This window comes from Melanostigma gelatinosum (genome assembly GCF_949748355.1).
Source record: "Melanostigma gelatinosum genome assembly, chromosome: 17".
Taxonomy (NCBI): Eukaryota; Metazoa; Chordata; class Actinopteri; order Perciformes; family Zoarcidae; genus Melanostigma; species Melanostigma gelatinosum.
Genome location: NC_136650.1, coordinates 13,556,060 through 13,573,041, shown reverse-complemented (window position 1 = coordinate 13,573,041; position 16,982 = coordinate 13,556,060). Strand labels below are relative to the sequence as shown.

General features: G+C 43.6%; 1 protein-coding gene across 3 annotated transcripts; it reads right to left on the bottom strand.

Annotated features, from left to right (window-relative positions):
- Positions 1 to 1,698: 1,698 nt before the first annotated feature.
- yrk (Yes-related kinase) lies at positions 1,699 to 16,916 on the bottom strand. Of its 3 annotated transcripts, none has more exons than XM_079288446.1 (13): positions 16,871 to 16,916; positions 11,800 to 11,843; positions 10,719 to 10,967; positions 9,537 to 9,639; positions 8,822 to 8,920; positions 8,560 to 8,663; positions 8,175 to 8,324; positions 6,838 to 7,002; positions 5,305 to 5,484; positions 4,674 to 4,750; positions 4,423 to 4,576; positions 4,111 to 4,242; positions 1,699 to 3,016 (listed from the first exon to the last, which is right to left on the bottom strand). In XM_079288446.1, exons 3-13 carry the CDS (start codon positions 10,942 to 10,944, stop codon positions 2,808 to 2,810), a joined length of 1,599 nt encoding a protein of 532 aa, XP_079144572.1. In that variant the 5' UTR covers positions 10,945 to 10,967; positions 11,800 to 11,843; positions 16,871 to 16,916; the 3' UTR covers positions 1,699 to 2,807. The 3 variants fall into 3 exon arrangements, with proteins under 3 accessions (XP_079144572.1, XP_079144574.1, XP_079144573.1); XM_079288448.1 differs by lacking the exon at positions 6,838 to 7,002 and adding an exon at positions 6,067 to 6,222; XM_079288447.1 differs by lacking the exon at positions 16,871 to 16,916 and adding an exon at positions 16,179 to 16,262.
- Positions 16,917 to 16,982: the final 66 nt, after the last annotated feature.

The following is a 16,982-nucleotide window of genomic DNA, read 5'->3' as shown; positions in this document are numbered from 1 at the left end:
CAGCACATTGGCCCTGTTGCCACTGCAGGATGTGCTGCTACTGCTGTGTCCTGCCTATAACTGCCCTGACAACTCAGGGGGGCCGCCGGGATGGAAACCCCGGGACTGGACGGATGCTCACCGGTGGACGGATGCTCACCGGTTAACCTTGGTGTCTCCTGTTTCTATGTAAAGAAAACACCTGTCCAACATCAGGAGCTAGACTCACAGTCAAAGCTCTGGTATGTGTCACTGGCATGTAAATTCAGTGTTAGAAAAGTCAACCCACAGAGGTAGCAAATAAACAAAACAAGCGTCTGTGTGTGTGTGCCATACCTGGGGAGGTACTGTATCCTGCTGCCCTGCCTACGCTGTATGCAAATTCAGTGATAATAAAAGGTAATAGTTGAGAAGAATGTAGATAAGAATGTAGAAAAAAACACGTTGGGGTTAACAGGGTTCATTGCGCGCACATTTAACCACATTACGTGTGTGTGCGTTGTATGTATGCGTGTGTGTGCGCATCATCATACACGCTGCATACCCACAGTAAAGCCCAGATGACCCAGCAGCACGAGCAGTGCGAATGAAGAGCTCGGTCATTTAGCGGCATCGATGAGGTTAATGTAAAAAAAAAAAAAAAACTCAAAAGGAAACGTAACCAGAGGTGCGCAGCACAACTGGCTGAGCGGACAGTAAGCTAATTGTTGGTGTTGTGTACACAAGACGCTGCACGCGTACTCACCAGGGGAGAGAGAGAGAGTCTGGGGGGCTCGCGCTGGCTGCTGGAGCTGTTGCGGTGTCAACGTTGGCTGGCGGGAGCTGTGGGCTCGCGCAGCTGTCGGTGACGGTGCTTCGCTCCTCTCCTCTCCCGGGTCACGGAGCCGTTGCCTTGACGGCTGCAGCCGTCAGCGAGCAGCATGTCCCCTTCATTTGGGCTCCCCGCGTCGGAGGGAGATAGCCCTCCCGCATCAATGTAAACGTTGTCTCCTCGTGCCGTCGCGCGCTACCGTCTCCTGCGGTTCAATGGAAAAACCGCTCCTCTGGCTCACATCAACATCTGCACCCGCAAAGATGGGAAAGCAAAAAACACAATAGGAAGGAGAAAATTTTTTAAAATGGTGAGTAGGGACGTTGGTTCACAATCTGGTCTCCAATTTAGGTAATGACATAACCGCACTCGAGCCCTGTGCTCTGGTTTTGGTGACAGGCACGGGACTCCCCAGTATGCGGGAGGCGAAAATCGACCGTGCGCCCGTGCGTCTCTGCCTCTGCAATTCCAGCTCTCTCTGTCTCTCGTGCGCCCCAGTCTCCGCTGTGGCTCTCCAACGTGCCTGGCTGTCAAAACCATCCGGGCATCCGTAGCTGGCCTCACTTTACACCTGTGGAATTGTGGGTAAAGTAGTTCACTGAAGAGCGAGCATGAATCGGGGGAGTCAGTGACGAGAGCGAGAGACAGACGAGAGTGGGAGTGGGTGGAATTTCGGAGTGCTGCTAATAGTTTCCAGAGCCACAGATCGCAATGACACTAACAATATCCGATGATATTTTATATTTAGCTAAAGACTTCAGGCCTGCGCTACAGCAATTTCTGTTTAGGTCAATTCATTAATTCAAGTTTGTTTACAGAGCTATACTGAATTGGCTCTTTGACATTATAAGGAAACATACACAAATAGCATAAGTGTCCAAATATGAAGAGAGACAAAGAGACATGTCTTAACCCGGAAAAGATATTTGATTTTTATTACAATAACATAACAGGGAATCTCGTAAAATCACATAAAGGTTACACTCTTACAGTCAAAACAAAACAGATTTAAAACACTTTCCTTCCAAAGACCACCGGCATTGATCGTTCCCCTTTATGTGTAGCATTTCACCCTGAATGCATGAAAACTGTGTACATGTTAATATAGAAGTCTTTGTGTTGCACAGATATATCGGAGTTAAATTAAAACAGCAACAGAGACAGTTCATAATTGTCATTCAAATTATCAGAGAAACAAAGAGCATTCCTGACCATCTCTCCCCTCAGACTTTACTAACACAGTATTAAAGGTACTTTAAATGCTAAAACAGACCTTAATTTGACCACTTTAAAGCAGATGTTGGAGCAAGTTTGAAATCAGTTCCCCCTTTCAGTTGATGGACATGGATCAGTTCAACAGCCTTTTTAGAATATAGTAAGAGGAAGCATCTTATTATATCTCACAGTGTCTGCATACATAATCCATCACACAAGTTCACACGGTTTATTTAATGTTGTCTGAAACCTGTTGCACCGTCCATTGTTTCTCTATCAACACAATACTCTCAGGCAAACAGTTGTCCTTCGAAGCTGCTCTCCCCAGAGACAGAAATCAGAAAAGGGACCTGGACATTTATGGCAGCTGAACAAATCATGTACTAACTTCACTCCCCCCCCCCCTACCTCAACCCAACCATCTACATCTTCTTTCGGTTCCTTGTTGTCATGGTTACAGAGTAAAGCAACATTACTGCGAGGCCTGATCAGCAGAGATCCGACTCCGCTCTTCAACATGGTTGACTGATTCGTCCTGAATGGGCTGCACTGCAGTGATCAACAACCAAAAGGAGGAAACTGTCTTTAAACAATAAAACAAGGCAATGATATGTATCTTAATATGTTAGAGTGTGTGTGTGTGTGTGTGTGTGTGTGCACAGTAAGAATACAAATACAAGGAAGGCATATTGGTGTGTCTGCATGTATACATCCCACGTCTGCCTGTCTGTCTGTCTGTCTGTCTGTCTTTCTCTTTATGTTTGTCCGTTTATTGCTCCACATCTGTCCTACACGTGTGTGGTCACAGGTTTTCTCCGGGCTGGTACTGCGGCTCTGTGGCCGTGAAGTAATCCTCCAGGAAGGACTGCAGGTACTCAAAGGTGTGCCTCTCATCGGCCTCTCGCCTCCAGCACTGCAGCATCAGTTCATGGAGCGAGGCGGGGCTGCCCGGGGCACAGGGCATCCTGTAGCCCCTCTCCACCTGCTCCAACACCTCACGGTTGTTCATGCCTAAAGGGATGGAGGAGGGAGGAGGGAGGAGGGAGGGAGGGGGTGGATGTGGGAGAGGGTTCAGAGAAGGAGGGATGGATTTTAAAGAAAACACATAAAACAGACAAAAAATCGACTGGATATGGAGAAAAGTTAAAGCAGAGAAAAGAAAATCCTTAGAAATGATCACACCACAGTAGTGGTGATAATCACACAAAGGAACTCAAGATACAATGCAAAGATAAAACACTGCAACGATATACTTCATACTGCAACTTTAAAATAATTTAGGACGCATCTGAATATGGTTATAACTGAAGAAAACACACCTCCAAACTTGTAGAATAAAAAATAAAACAGGAATAATTTAAATTGAATGTATTTATTTACTGCTGTTAAACATGCAGCAATGTGTTGTTTTTTGCGGCTTTAATGTTATTTGATTAATCTTACATTATCCTTCTGACCCTTTATCGCCCTCAAATATTATATCTCATTCATCGTAAGTCTGTCTTATATGTTTTGTAAACTATTATTTTGTTGTATGTGGTGCTGCTGTCTTTGCCATGACACTACTGTAGAAGAGAATTCATAAATTAAGTTATATTATCATATTACAACAGTTCCAAAATAATCTGGAGTCACGGAATGATACAACTTGAACTTCAAATCTCCTTATAGTAAGTTTAACAGAAAATAAATTATTGATTTCATGAAAATTCTTCATCAAACAATGGTGTAAAATGAGCAATATGTGGTGTTGGTGTATCAATGACATTTGTACGAGAAACTATTGTGGTTAAAGGACACAGACAAATCAAAAATGGACACTGCATGATCTGCATGCTAATTTGCATACCAGGGCGGCAGGTGCTTAAAAGAGGGTCTCCCCTTCCCTCATATCTACTTTTGAAGCACTTTGGAGAAAGACACCAAGGCCCTAAACTCATCAAGTGCTATGATATAGTTTGGTCTGGTTGAAAATCTCAGTAAACTCTGCAAACCTAACAAGCTGTTGCTGCAAAATGACTAAATCCTGCAGAATTCTCACTGCCGAGGACGAGACTTCGTGAGATGAGGAAACACTGAACTAGCATCCAGGTATCGTCCAGTACCTGGGTATGGCACACGTCCCTTGGTGATGAGTTCAGTTAGTAGGATGCCAAAGCTCCAGACATCTGACTTGATGGTAAAGCGTCCGTACAATGCAGCTTCAGGAGCCGTCCACTTGATGGGGAACTTCGCCCCTGAAAACCATGGCAACACAGCGAAGATGCATAATCATATAATTAGGATAGGTTATGTATAAAAATATAGGCACGGAGGCAGAGGCAGACACTCTTATTAATCATCACATTGTGCAATCGTTGCTCTCCTCATCAGTCTCTCTCTCTCGTACGCACTCACGTAACATCTCATGCTGTTACCTTGTCTGGCTGTGTACTCGTTGTCCTCGATGAGCCGGGCCAGGCCAAAGTCAGCAATCTTGCACACCAGGTTCTCTCCAACAAGTATGTTCGCTGCTCGCAGGTCACGATGGATGTAGTTCATCCTCTCGATGTATGCCATTCCAGCTGCAATCTAAAAACACAAAGAGAGCTCAGACAAGATAGTAAAAGTATGCGTTTCCTTTACGTCTGTCATTGTGTGTGTGTGTGTGTGTGTGTGCTTAACTCACCTGTGCAGCCATGTCCACCAGTTGAGGCAGCTTAAGATCCTGCCCCTCCCCATCTTTTAAGAAGTCCAACAAACTTCCTGAAAAACCAAGATTGTTGCGTCATGACTGGCCAGTCCTTTTGCCTCCTGTAGTTTAACTCATATCTGCTGCCTATCATGGCGGGTACAAAATATAAATTCAATCAAACCCAGAGAGATGCTTGCAAATTCATGGTTATTGTGCATGCAAATATCTTAATGCAAACTTATGTCTCTTTCTTTTTAGTTTTCAGTGAATTCTAAAGTAATGTTTCACCCGCCCCACGGCCACCAGAGGAAAGAGAATCCCTGCAATTTGTAGTTTAGTGTTTTTCCCTGCAGGGAGGCTTAAAACAATTCATTGTTTTTTTTGTTCACGGTATCTTTCAAAAAGGTTGAAAGCTAGGACAGGGACAGATCCCAACATTGTTTTAAGGATTTCAATGCACAATAGGGCTTTTCTAAGAATGTTCTCTATTCTCTCATGAACGAGTGCACTTACTAACACTCGGAGGAGCTCACTTTTCAGTGTCAGTGAGGTTTCCAACCAACGGCAGGGATTCATTGTGTATCTACACTACATCACAGGCATGACAGTTTACTCAGCCTGATACCTTGGCTCATGAACTCGGTGATAATGTAGATGGGCTCCTCAGACACGACGGCGTAGAGCTGCACCAGCTTGTCGTGGCGGAGTCTCTTCATGATCTGAGCCTCCTCCAGGAAGGCCTCGGGGGACATGGTCCCTGGCTTCAGAGTCTTCACCGCTACCTTGGTGGTACCGTTCCACATGCCTGGCATAGAGACAAGGAGATGTTAACGCGCACATAGCACATGGAAACACACAAAGACAGGCACATACACACACATTTTCTGGCATAGTGATGGTGATGACATGTACATACATGCAGATGTAAAAAATAGAAAAGAAACATGGAACACAATATGCAGGCTGTAACAAACATGTGGTTATACTTCTGTCGCATGCAAATGATTGCTGTTTTGGAAAGCATGCATGACATGAGACAGAGTGATGTTATGAGGGAGGGAGATTTTACTGGTCTTACATCAACACCTTCAGGGAGAAGATTTGCACGGCTCAGAAAACCGGACACGCTCGCATTTAGTCAGAGAAACTGTACGACATTTTCTGAACAAGACATGTAATTGGAAATACGTCACATGGGAATACCAAGCGACACTGGGGGAAACATCAAACTTCACTAGCATACACAGAAATAAATGACATTCAACGTTACCAACAATACAGGACAGTAACTACGGACGACAACGCTGGACAGACAGTTCACTGCAGGGGACTGCAGGCTCCCTCTGAGCCTGCAGAGGGCGTCAGAGGTTGGTGGTGTCAGTCTCACCCATCCAAACGTCCCCGAAGCAGCCATGTCCCAGCTTCCTTTGCATGGACAGAGTTTCCCTTCGCACCTCCCAGGCGTCCCGCCCAAGGCCCATGGTGAGTGGGGTGGAGTTGGGACAGGACATGGTCAGGTAATAACACAGCCCATCATTAGTGCCTGTTATGGGGAGGAAGGAGGGTGGAGATGTAGAGAAAGGAAAGAGTGGAAGTGTGTTGTGGAATGGGAGGAAACGGGTGATGTGATAGGTGGAAAAATGGAAAAAGAGTTGGGTGGGGGGGGGGGCAAATAGGTGAGGTGAGATGATGAAACATGCACATGCAACAACAGGGGAAGAGGGGAACAACTCTGCACACCTGGATGTAAAACAAAGCCACGTTGCTATCCATTAACTGCTGCCTCTGCAATTGTTATCACGCACAGGGGTTTATTCAGGTTTCTTTTCACTGTTGCAGTTTTAACTCAACACACAACATTTAAAGAACTATTCCAGACTACATGCTTGAACTGTGTGTGTATTGTGTGTGTGGTCCAATCTACAGGTATCTTTGTTGCAGACTCTGAACAACACAGACAGATATACAGGGCTTTACAGTGTATGTTTGTGAAAGTGCAGGTGTCTTCACACCAAGTGTTACTGAAGTTCTTGTCAACTGGACACAACCAAGACTTAACTGTATTATATGTACCTGCTCATCTTTTAATACTTTATTTTATCCAGGTGTGCTCCAGCTGTCACCTTCCCCCACTGCAACACAGTCCCACCATTCCTACCCATCCAGACTTCTCCAAACTGGCCATTGCCCAGTTTTTTAATCAGCTGGAGGGATTCGCGGGGAATCTCCCACATATCCTTGGTCTTCACTGATAAGTCGGCCAGCTTAGGCATGCCCCGCTTGCAGTTGCCAATCAAACGGCAGCACAGTCCCGCCGCTCTCTCTGAGAGAGAGAGAGGAGAGACAAACAAGCAGGCGAAGGAAAGAAGAACAGAGAGAAAGAAAACAGAGGGAAAAAAGCAGCAAATGCAGAGATAAAAAAAAGAACAAGACAGGTTGCTTCTGCACTTATGCAACTGACAAGTTAACCAAATACTAAAGTACAAAGGCACAAGGAAAACTCAGCAAAACAAACACAAACACACATTCAGAGCAGCATCATGTACGGGGGAAAAAAAAGAAAATACAGGGACGATACAGTTCATAAGAAAAACAAATACATTATGCAGGATATATGTGGCCAAATCTCTCAGGTTGCTTTTGATGATGGTGTCAGGTAAAGTCACGATTGCAGAATTATTGCTACATCAACTTCTTGCCACTAGGGGGCAGATTTACACTGACAGAGAGCAGAGGAAGTGGAGGGTGTGAACACTTGCAGATGATGTCAACTCTGAATCAAACTTATAAAGTTCATGGAAGAAGGATTCAAATCCTTTACTGAAGTAAAAGTATGTCCATTACATGTAAAAATTCTTCTTCTGTAAAAGTACAAATTAGAAAAATCTACCAAGAGTATCATAAGTAAAAGTGCTATAATAAATAGTTATGTATTATTATACATATTACATCAGTAGATTATTGTTTCTGATGCATTGACATGTAAGCCTAATTTTAATGCTGCATGTTGTTGGTCTAGGTAGAACTCATTATAATTACTTCCTCTACTATTGACTAGTTTGATAACAATGCATCATCTTTTATAAGATGATCATATTCTTTCTATGTAAAATCTGTAAAATCTGTAAAAAGTAAACAATTCTCCTTCTGAAATGTAGTAAAGCGGAAAGTAGCATCAACTGGAAAATACTCAAGTAGAATACCTCAAAATTGTAGTTATGTACAGTACAAGTACTTACTTCCCACTAGTGGTAATAGTGTAACTACAGTCGGCATCAAGTAGAGCAACATAACTAAAGTCTCTCCAGCAGCTGGGCAGAGAATGATCGGGCAGAGAGTCAGAACAAATTGTAGGCAAAATTCATAGAAGCAGGAGCTTGAAGCATGAAGGTCCATCAGAAAATGGCAACGCGGACATTTCTTTTTTCACTTTGAAGGAGAAGCAAAATAAAGAGGATGAATTCGGGTCCATGTGTGTGTGTGTTTATGTGTTACCTGTGTAGTGCTCTACCAGCTGCTGCACTGTGTCGAACTGTGATCTCGTGGTGATGTAGTAGCCACCATTGTCCAGTTTGCGGATCTTATAATGTTTGACGTGGTCTCCCTTGGTATCCTCCCAGTCACGGATCGACAGAGAGTAAGCACCTGAAAGGAGAAAGGAGAGAGAAAGAGGGAGGGATACAACGAGGGGAAGGAAGGAGGGAAGGGGTGGACGAAGAAGCACATAGTGGGGGTGAGGTGAGAGATAGAAAGACAAAGAAATTGAAAGCTTTCATATATTTAGAGCAGTAAGCTTCTATTGAAAGAGAGTGTGTGCATGTGTGTGTGTGTGTGTGTGTGCGTGTGTGTGTGTGTGTGTGTGTAAGAGTGGCATCTTTACCTTTGGTGGTCTCGCTCTCTCGTATGAGGAACGTTCCCCTCTGGTTGCCATTGCCCAGCAGCTGTCTCTCCGCATCCTTCCTCCCCATCTTGCCAAAATACCACCTGTCACCATGACAACAACACAGAGGTCACCGGAGTGACAGCAAAGCAAACCTGTGACCTCCGCCCTCAGACTACATGTCAATCATGAGGAAAATCTTTCAACATAAACTGTACTTATATTGCAGCAGACGTGTGTGTGTGTGTGTGTGTGTGCTCACTCTTCGGCCTGTATAGAGTCGACAGGAGCTACGTAGTTGGAGGGGATGTAACCTGAGTGGCCTGTGTCCAAAGAGCGAGCCTCCCACCAGTCGCCCTCTCTGCAAAGAAAAACACAAACTAAAAGTAAGTTTGCTGACAAAGTCAGCTGTAAAGATACAATCAGCTCACAGTTTGGTGTGTTACACAATGGAGGGTCATGATACTTTTTAAAATGTTGAAATTAAAAGGAACAATGACACTGGCAAAAACTGTACTCTACAAAAAAAATGTCTTATAGGTTAAAGTGCAAAGTGCACTTAATCTACATTAAAATAAACAGAAGAGTAAAAGGTGTTTAGATGAGAAAGAAGATGAAGAGCAAATGTGTGACCAACAACTTCAGAGCAACTCCAAATTTAAACAATCTGATTTTAGATTTCCTGAGTGAGACAAGAACATTGTTCAAGAAAATACAGCAGCTGACACTTCTGACAGTTCACAGTGTTAACGGCGGGCATTTAATTGCAGCATGTGGCAGGTAATGTATGCAGACAAAATGAATTACCTTCTGGGCTTCAAGACATTCAACACATATAGTTAGCAGGAATTCTTAATCTCCTGATGCATTTTGTCATATCTTTGTATCTATGCCAAAATGTATTACAATCCAGGTGTGTTTTCCCTAAAACTAGCAACATCTGTAAACAGATGTTATTAAAATACAGCTGTGCTCACGTGTTGTTGATGATCTGGAATTTCTCTCCTTTCTGAAAAGTAAGGTCATCTTCGGTGCGAGCGTCGTAGTCATACAAAGCTATAAAGAGAGTGACTCCACCACCTGCATACGTGTTCACACACACACACACACACACACACACACACACACACACACACACACACACACACACACACACACAAGAGAGACAGTTTCCAGTTATACGTACTCGTTTGCCACCACCGATCTAAAACAATTCTTTGGGTTTTACTGTTTTAAATGATGATGACGATACATTGAAATACATACTGGCTGTGAAGAGATCTGGTCATAGCACGACACCGATGTAAGAGATAGTGCACAACATCATAGTCCTCTTTCTATGCAAAAATGCATTTAATAGTGATTTGTCTAAATGAGACTACCGAAGCCTCATATTGACTGACTGAATTTAAAATGCGTTTTGGCAGAAAACAAGTACGTTTGATTTTGTCCCACATCTCTTACATTGAAATTGTGAGATAACTTCAGGGCCAGTATAGACAGAATAATAATGATAACAATAACTCGTTCGATGTGGGCATGTAAGCATTGTTTTAAGACAGACTTGTGAAAACATGAACCTATCCTAAACAAAAAAAACTGTTTTTTCTCCACATGTTTACCATATTCATTCAACGTTTTGAATTATTTTTTGGTGGAGAAACATGATCACGGCGTCATATCACTCTTACAATAATGATTTTGCTTATTTTTACAGTGCAAAAGATAATTGTAAGACAGAAACAAACTGAAGTACTGGGTTTCCTCTATTATTATATTAGATAATATTAGGTATATAGGGGCGACCGTGGCTCAGGGGCGACCGTGGCTCACTGGGTTAAGAGGGTCGTCTGGGAACCGGAAGGTCAACGGTTCGATCCCCGACTGGGACGTGTCACGTGTCGAAGTGTACCTGAGCAATACACTGAACCCCCGGCTCCCCGGGCGCTGATCACTGGCAGCCCACTGCTCCCTATATACAGGGATGGGTCAAATGCAGAGATACATTTCGTGTATGTGTAAAAATATATATGACAATAAAAATGGTTTCTTTCTTTCTTTCTTTCTATATTGATTTTCACCTTCTAGAATCTTATATTCTAAGACTATTTTACTTGGTGCTGACTCACACACACACACACACACACACACACTCCTACTTGTTATGCCTCCAGGCCGCTGGTGTGTGTTGGTGTTGGGGAAGATGGTGCTGGATGAGAAGCCCTTGTTGAAGTCCGGGATGATCTGAGTGGGGTCGGGACAGTAACGGCCCTGAGTCAAGGCGGCGGACAACCCTCCATCTGCGTTGCTTGGACACAGATCTGTAACGTCTATTGCTGCTGCTTCTTTGGCGGACTTCTTATGCTTGCAACAGGCACACCCCATAATAACCAGCACGGAGACGACGTCTGTGAAAGCAAGCAGAGTTAAAGAAACATGCCACAACTCTTTCAATATGTAAATGTCAATTTGCTTGATGCTTTAAAGATTAGAAAACAACAAAAGGTTTGTTTAGAATAAAATATAAGAAACATGAATTAAATATTAACCTGTTTAAAGGGATACTCAAGAGATTTAGTATTTCACTTCCATAAAAAAACATTGTCAAGATTGAAGCAGTAGAGGCCCAGATATCCTGTCTTTTAGTGCCTGGTATGAGTCATGCCTCAGAAACTCCAGATACTACATTTCCCATGATGCAACTTGATCTTTCCTGCAAGAACACCCCTTTCAAACTCCACACCTCCAGTTTGTCGCAGTGGCTTTTTGTTCGTAATTTTACTTCTCAAGTCTGATAACCCTGATGACATCACTATGACATCATCGGGGTTATTTTTTTTTTTTTTACTTTTGAATTACACAAGTGTCTTCACAGGCTGAGCTGTACTGGACTTCACATCTGGTGGAGTGTCCCTTCAAAGAAATAATTTCTCACCTATTTAATTAAAAGCATTATCACTGCTCACAAAATAAAAGAATCTTGTGGATTATCACAAGATTCAACAACATAATCAACACAATAAGTACGTTTCAGCGTTTAGACTTCAAACACAAGGGTGTAGAAAATGAAAGCAGCCCACATCAACAGTATGCAGAGGGTCACTAAACCAAAGAGAACTGTTCAGAGAGAAGTTGCAAACTTTTAAATAAAAACTTTACTTCCCCCAAGCAGGAGGAGGAAGGGCAGAAATGGGTTAGGAGATACAGTAAGGCGGGAAAGAGAAGTTAACTTTTTCTCACCTGATGTCTTCCTCTGTCAGTTCATCTGTCAATCACCATCGCCACTGAAAATAAAAAAGGGTGGGGGGGAGGGGGGTGAGTGACAAGGTGCGGAATGAGAGAGTAGGCCAAGAGAGGATGAGTGGCAGAGAACCGGAGAGGGGAAAGGTTTTGGAGAAGGTGAGAGAAAGGCTCAAGAGCGTTAAAGCGTGAATAAAGAGATGCGTGAAGGCAGACACGGAGAGACAGAAAAGTTAAAAGAAAAAAAAAGAGACAGCTTGAGATAAGGAAAGGAAGAGAGAGATGTGAGGTTAGCCACTTCCCTTTCTGCTTTGCAGTTTCGAGAAGGGGTACTCTTCTCTCTGGTCAAACAGCTGTGCGTGTGCGTGCGTGTGCGTGTGCGCGCGTGTGTGTGTGTGTGTGTGTGTGTGTGTGTGTTGAAATAGACCTGTAAATGTCATTAGGCAGAGGTAACTGACACAAAGTGACATGCACTGTCGATGTGAAATGTGTTTTACAAAGATCGTCGAATAGAATGGATGTGCACATATATACGCAATCCGGACTTCCAGTTTTGAGCAAACCACATTGCTTCAATAGAGCTCGGGTTGACAAAGCAAACGTTGGTGCCAGCATCAAGAGGAAATAACATACAGAGACGGGTGTGAAACATTGTAATTGTATGCAGAGAACACTGGCTTTCCTGATAAACATGAGTGTATTTTCCTCAAATCAAATCTGCTCAGCGCCTTTTTAACGGGCATTCCTCAGAGCACCAGCCGACAGTTTACTAGGCTCACCTAGCTGAAAGAAAACCTTCAAACATTTTTGAGAAATACTCTTTTTCTAATTCACTTCCATTATGAAAAAGCATCAAAGCTCCCAGTGAACAGCGTCAGGTTGGTCTCATCCACACCACACATTCCCACAAAATTCCTCTCAATCTTTAAAGCAACAGAGGCTATTATGGGCTACATCCAGGAGAGCAAAATATGCACACACACACACACACATACATACACACTCACTCACATTCACACTCATTCACTGTATCAGGTCGGCCATCAGGAGAGTCACAGGAAGTTAGCCCTGTTAGAGTTTCCTGTCCACCCTTCGGATCACTCCCCCCTTTTCCTGGAAACTGAGGACGGAGTCCATCCACATCCACACACACACACACACACACACCTTCCTCTCCGTGACTGTTTTTCTCTTCTCCGTGCCCACACCTCTCCAACAATAACCTTTATACTCTCTCTATCCAGCCTACCACTGGACCGAAGCTGCTCACTTTCTCTGTGATGAACTTTAGAAAGTGACAGAGAAGAGGCCTCCTCCCTCATCTTTATCGCACCTCTTCTTTTTCTGCTTTTCTAAGATTGGCAGATGACCAGAGACAGGGTCAGCAGCACAATAGCATGTAGTCTCTCACACACACACACACACACACACACACACACCACACACACACACACACACACACACACACACACACACACATTATGTACAGTCATACAGTCATTGTTCTCCGTTGGGTTCCTGTTGATAAAATGTCCGTCTTCCCCTCTGCACACAAAAGCTGCTCCAACACCTGATAATTCAGTTGACCCGAGGTGTTTATACATAGAGGAAACTAACACTAAAGTCACACATGCAGCAGGGCACACTGAACAAAGGCGTCACCAATCAAGCAGGCACAGAAAGCCAAAATATGCACTTGTGCACCAACATATAACCTGCCATGGTGCAAAATGAAACACAAGCCAACATGTATGTGTCCGTTTCCATATTTCTCTTTCAATCAGCCACAAGCATTAAAGGCTTGTAGAGCAAAGTGTGTGTGAGAGAGTGTGTGTGGGTCTGTGTGTCTGTGTGTGAGTGTGTGAGAGAGTGTGTGGTGCTGAAGGGTTAGTCGTTTCAAAACTTCACTGCCTCGTTGCTTACTGTCACAGCAGATTTTCACAGCGGCTGGCAAGAAGAAATAATTAGAATACAGAAGCAGCTTTCTCTGTTGGGGAGAAGTGTGGTGTTGGTTTGTGAATACAAGTCTGTTTGCACGACACAACAGCACGGACTAATACTTCCATCTTTATTCGATAACAAGCTTCAACGTTTGTGTCTTTTAAAGTTTTGCCAGGGTTGCTTCAACACAATAAACATCGTCTTGCCCGTCGCTAATGGCATGAAGACGAGCAAATAATTGAATTATTGTCACCATGCAGGTTTTGAAATAACCGCCTCCACCCAATACAATGAAGGTGAATAGAATTCCGTAATTTACAGACTTCACTCCAAACACCAAAAACAGTAAACTGTAGCAATAAAGAACTGTCCTCGGTAAGATCAGTGGATTTTCCAGACTGACGTGCGAACGGTCTCTGGAAAGAGTCGCTGCTGAAGCTGAATTTACAACGTTATCTCTCAATGCTGTGAGCGCCACTAATTCAATTAAATGTGCGTTTATTGTATTGGGTTTGAGGAAGAGATCTTGGAGATGGATAGATTGAAACCTCAGCAAATGAAACCAAAACTATCTGCATAGCTGCATGTTTTCTATTTCGTTATTAAGAGATCTGACCTTTTAAGAGAAGACTACCACAGAACAGCACGAATGAAAAAAATGCATTCTGGTCAGTTGCTGCAGTAAAAGTAGCAGAACTTCACTCTGTTACAAAAGTCTTGCAAAATGTACCTCAGTAAAAATATAGAAACATTATCAGCAAAGTGCACTTAAAGTACCCAAAGTAAAAGCACTCAGTATATAAAATGGCCCTTCAGTGTCATATTATTACATTATTGGACCCATTCAAATTGATGCACGTTGGAGCTTTAACGTAGAACAATCCATCATGTTTGCATTTAAAATATTAATCTGAAAAGCAAGCAACAAATACCTGTGTGTGGAATAAAACGAACGGAGTAAAAAGTACAATATTTCCCTCTGAAATGTAGTGCAGTAGAAATGTAAAGTAGCATAAACTGGAAATACTCAAGTAATACCTCAAAATTGACGTACAGCAACATAATAACTTGCTCTATAAGAATATAAGCAGAGCATTAGCACGCATTCAGTGCGCTCTTATGAAATCACAATAACATCACCCTCCATCGTCACACTCGCAAACAGCCAAATCCAAAGGACACACCCTTTCCTGCACAGTGGACTGCAGATAAGCTGCTCCCAGCGGGGAATTCACTGCAGGAACACAGAGAAACAAACACACACACACACACACACACACACACACAATTGTTCAGATCTGTTCAGTTTCTGTACTTTTACACCAGCTCTTTCCAGACTTTCTCCAAACCTCCTCTTTTCTTGTTCCTCCATCTCTTTCTTATACTGTTCTCTTTTCTCTCTGAATCGCCCCTCACTAGCAGGAAGCCCTACAGGATGCAGAGGGTGAGTGGAGCAGGAATGATAGGACAATGGGAAGCAAGCTGTCACCGAACCCTCACACACAGAGCGCACACTCAAACACAGTACAAACACACACTCAAAAGGGAACTAGAGACCAACTGGAGGTGGGGGCGATGGAAAAGTAAGGTGTCCCGGTCATCGGGACGTCCTGTTTTCACATGAAGTCATATCCTCCAGATACAGGGGGCCGAGGTTGCTCATTAGGAAGCATAAATTAATTAAGTCATTTCAATTTCACAGTCTAATCCTGTTTTTCAAGAGGCTTAGGGCCTGCTCCTATGGGTGCAACAAGAAGAGGAGTCTTCCTCAGGTTGCCCCAGTTGCTGACGACAGCAAAGCCCCATTGAAAATGACAGATTCGGCTGGCAGCTTCCATCCAGATGTCTAACATCAGCCTGTAAGGACAAGCGCTTCACCGTCACGGCCCTCAGCTGCTTGGTGGGAAAGCTGTGACGATGTTGCCGTCCATTTCTTAACCCCAACAACTGAAAAACATATCCACGCCTCCCTTCTTCCTGCCTGGCCCCGAGGCTAAAGACAGGAACTGACCTCGTAAAGAAACAGGAAGTGATGAAGTCCGGCCTTGGACAGCCTCATCGCTTCTTTCCCCATCCGACCCTCAAGAATTCCACGACTATACTCCTTCACACAGACACACAAGCCACCGTGAAACAAAGATGAGTTGATTACTTAAAGGATGGTGGTGCGATCCTCCCGGCCCATCATGATGAGGAAATAAACACCTCAAAGCCACAGAAATACCTCAGAGAGATGGACATGTTCAGGAAACACGCAGCCCTGCCTTTTCCTCAAGGTGGTTTCCTGGAGACGGGTTGCCAAATAAATCACATTTACTCAAGGAATATTCTTCCTCTGGAGCAGATTTTACATAAACTGACAGACGAAAGACCTTCAGCCAAAAACTACTTTCAGAATTCATCTATCAAAAAGTTTGAGAAATGTGCAATACACTTACAAAAACCTCCAGTTGACCAGAGATGATGCGATCAGCCACAAATCCAGATCCTATGATAAGCTACTGTTCGATCCTTCGACCGTTTCAATTTAACAATAAATGTACAATTACTTCTTCTTTTTTGATCGCAAGAGATTTCACCTTAAAGCACTTGTGACTAAGTTTTGGTAACTTCCTCTCATTCTAAATTGCAATGTTGGCTGTTTGATTTCTAAATATCACCCTTTGTGGTATCCGTCCAGCATGAAGAGTGGAACTAGTGCTGACTTCATTAACATCTCACAGGCAAACCACCCAAACTTCCTTTTATTGAACAGTAACTCCAAAGTTACCCAATTTTCGAAAGCACTGAAACCACCCAACCGGGTTGAGACTGATCTATTTAAAGAAAATGTACAGAGGGGTCTGGGCTGCTGATGTTCAGCAGGTTGGTTTCCTTTTGCCTACCTCGGTTACATTTACAGTCGAGTTTCTCACTCGCAGAGGTGACTTCCTCCACTCATATAGAACACAACTGAAAAGTTAAAAGCAAAACTAATTTGATAAGCAGTGTGGGAAAACGACCCACCTGTGTCTCATCAAAGCAAAAGCAACGCTCTTCAAACGAAACACTCATTCTGTAATTATAAAAAGCCTACTGCAACTAACTGATGTATATTACGTTTTCAGACAGATAAACAGAGAAGACATACCGGACACAAAATGCGTCGTTTCCCCGGGGGGGGGGGGGGGGGGGGGTTTCCTTGTGTCCCGAGGTGAGAGTCAGCGGTGTCCAGTGGCTCGCGGGGCGCACGGAGAAAAGCC

Excerpts from the sequence above, each read along its gene's own strand:
- yrk (XM_079288446.1), bottom strand. The coding sequence starts at position 10,944 with ATGGGGTGTGCCTGTTGCAAGCATAAGAAGTCCGCCAAAGAAGCAGCA. Across the intron at positions 7,003-8,174 it reads GCTGGTAGAGCACTACACAG|AGAGAGCGGCGGGACTGTGC; the intron begins GTAACACATAAA and ends TCTCTCTCTCAG. Across the intron at positions 4,577-4,673 it reads TGGTGGACATGGCTGCACAG|ATTGCAGCTGGAATGGCATA; the intron begins GTGAGTTAAGCA and ends TTGTGTTTTTAG.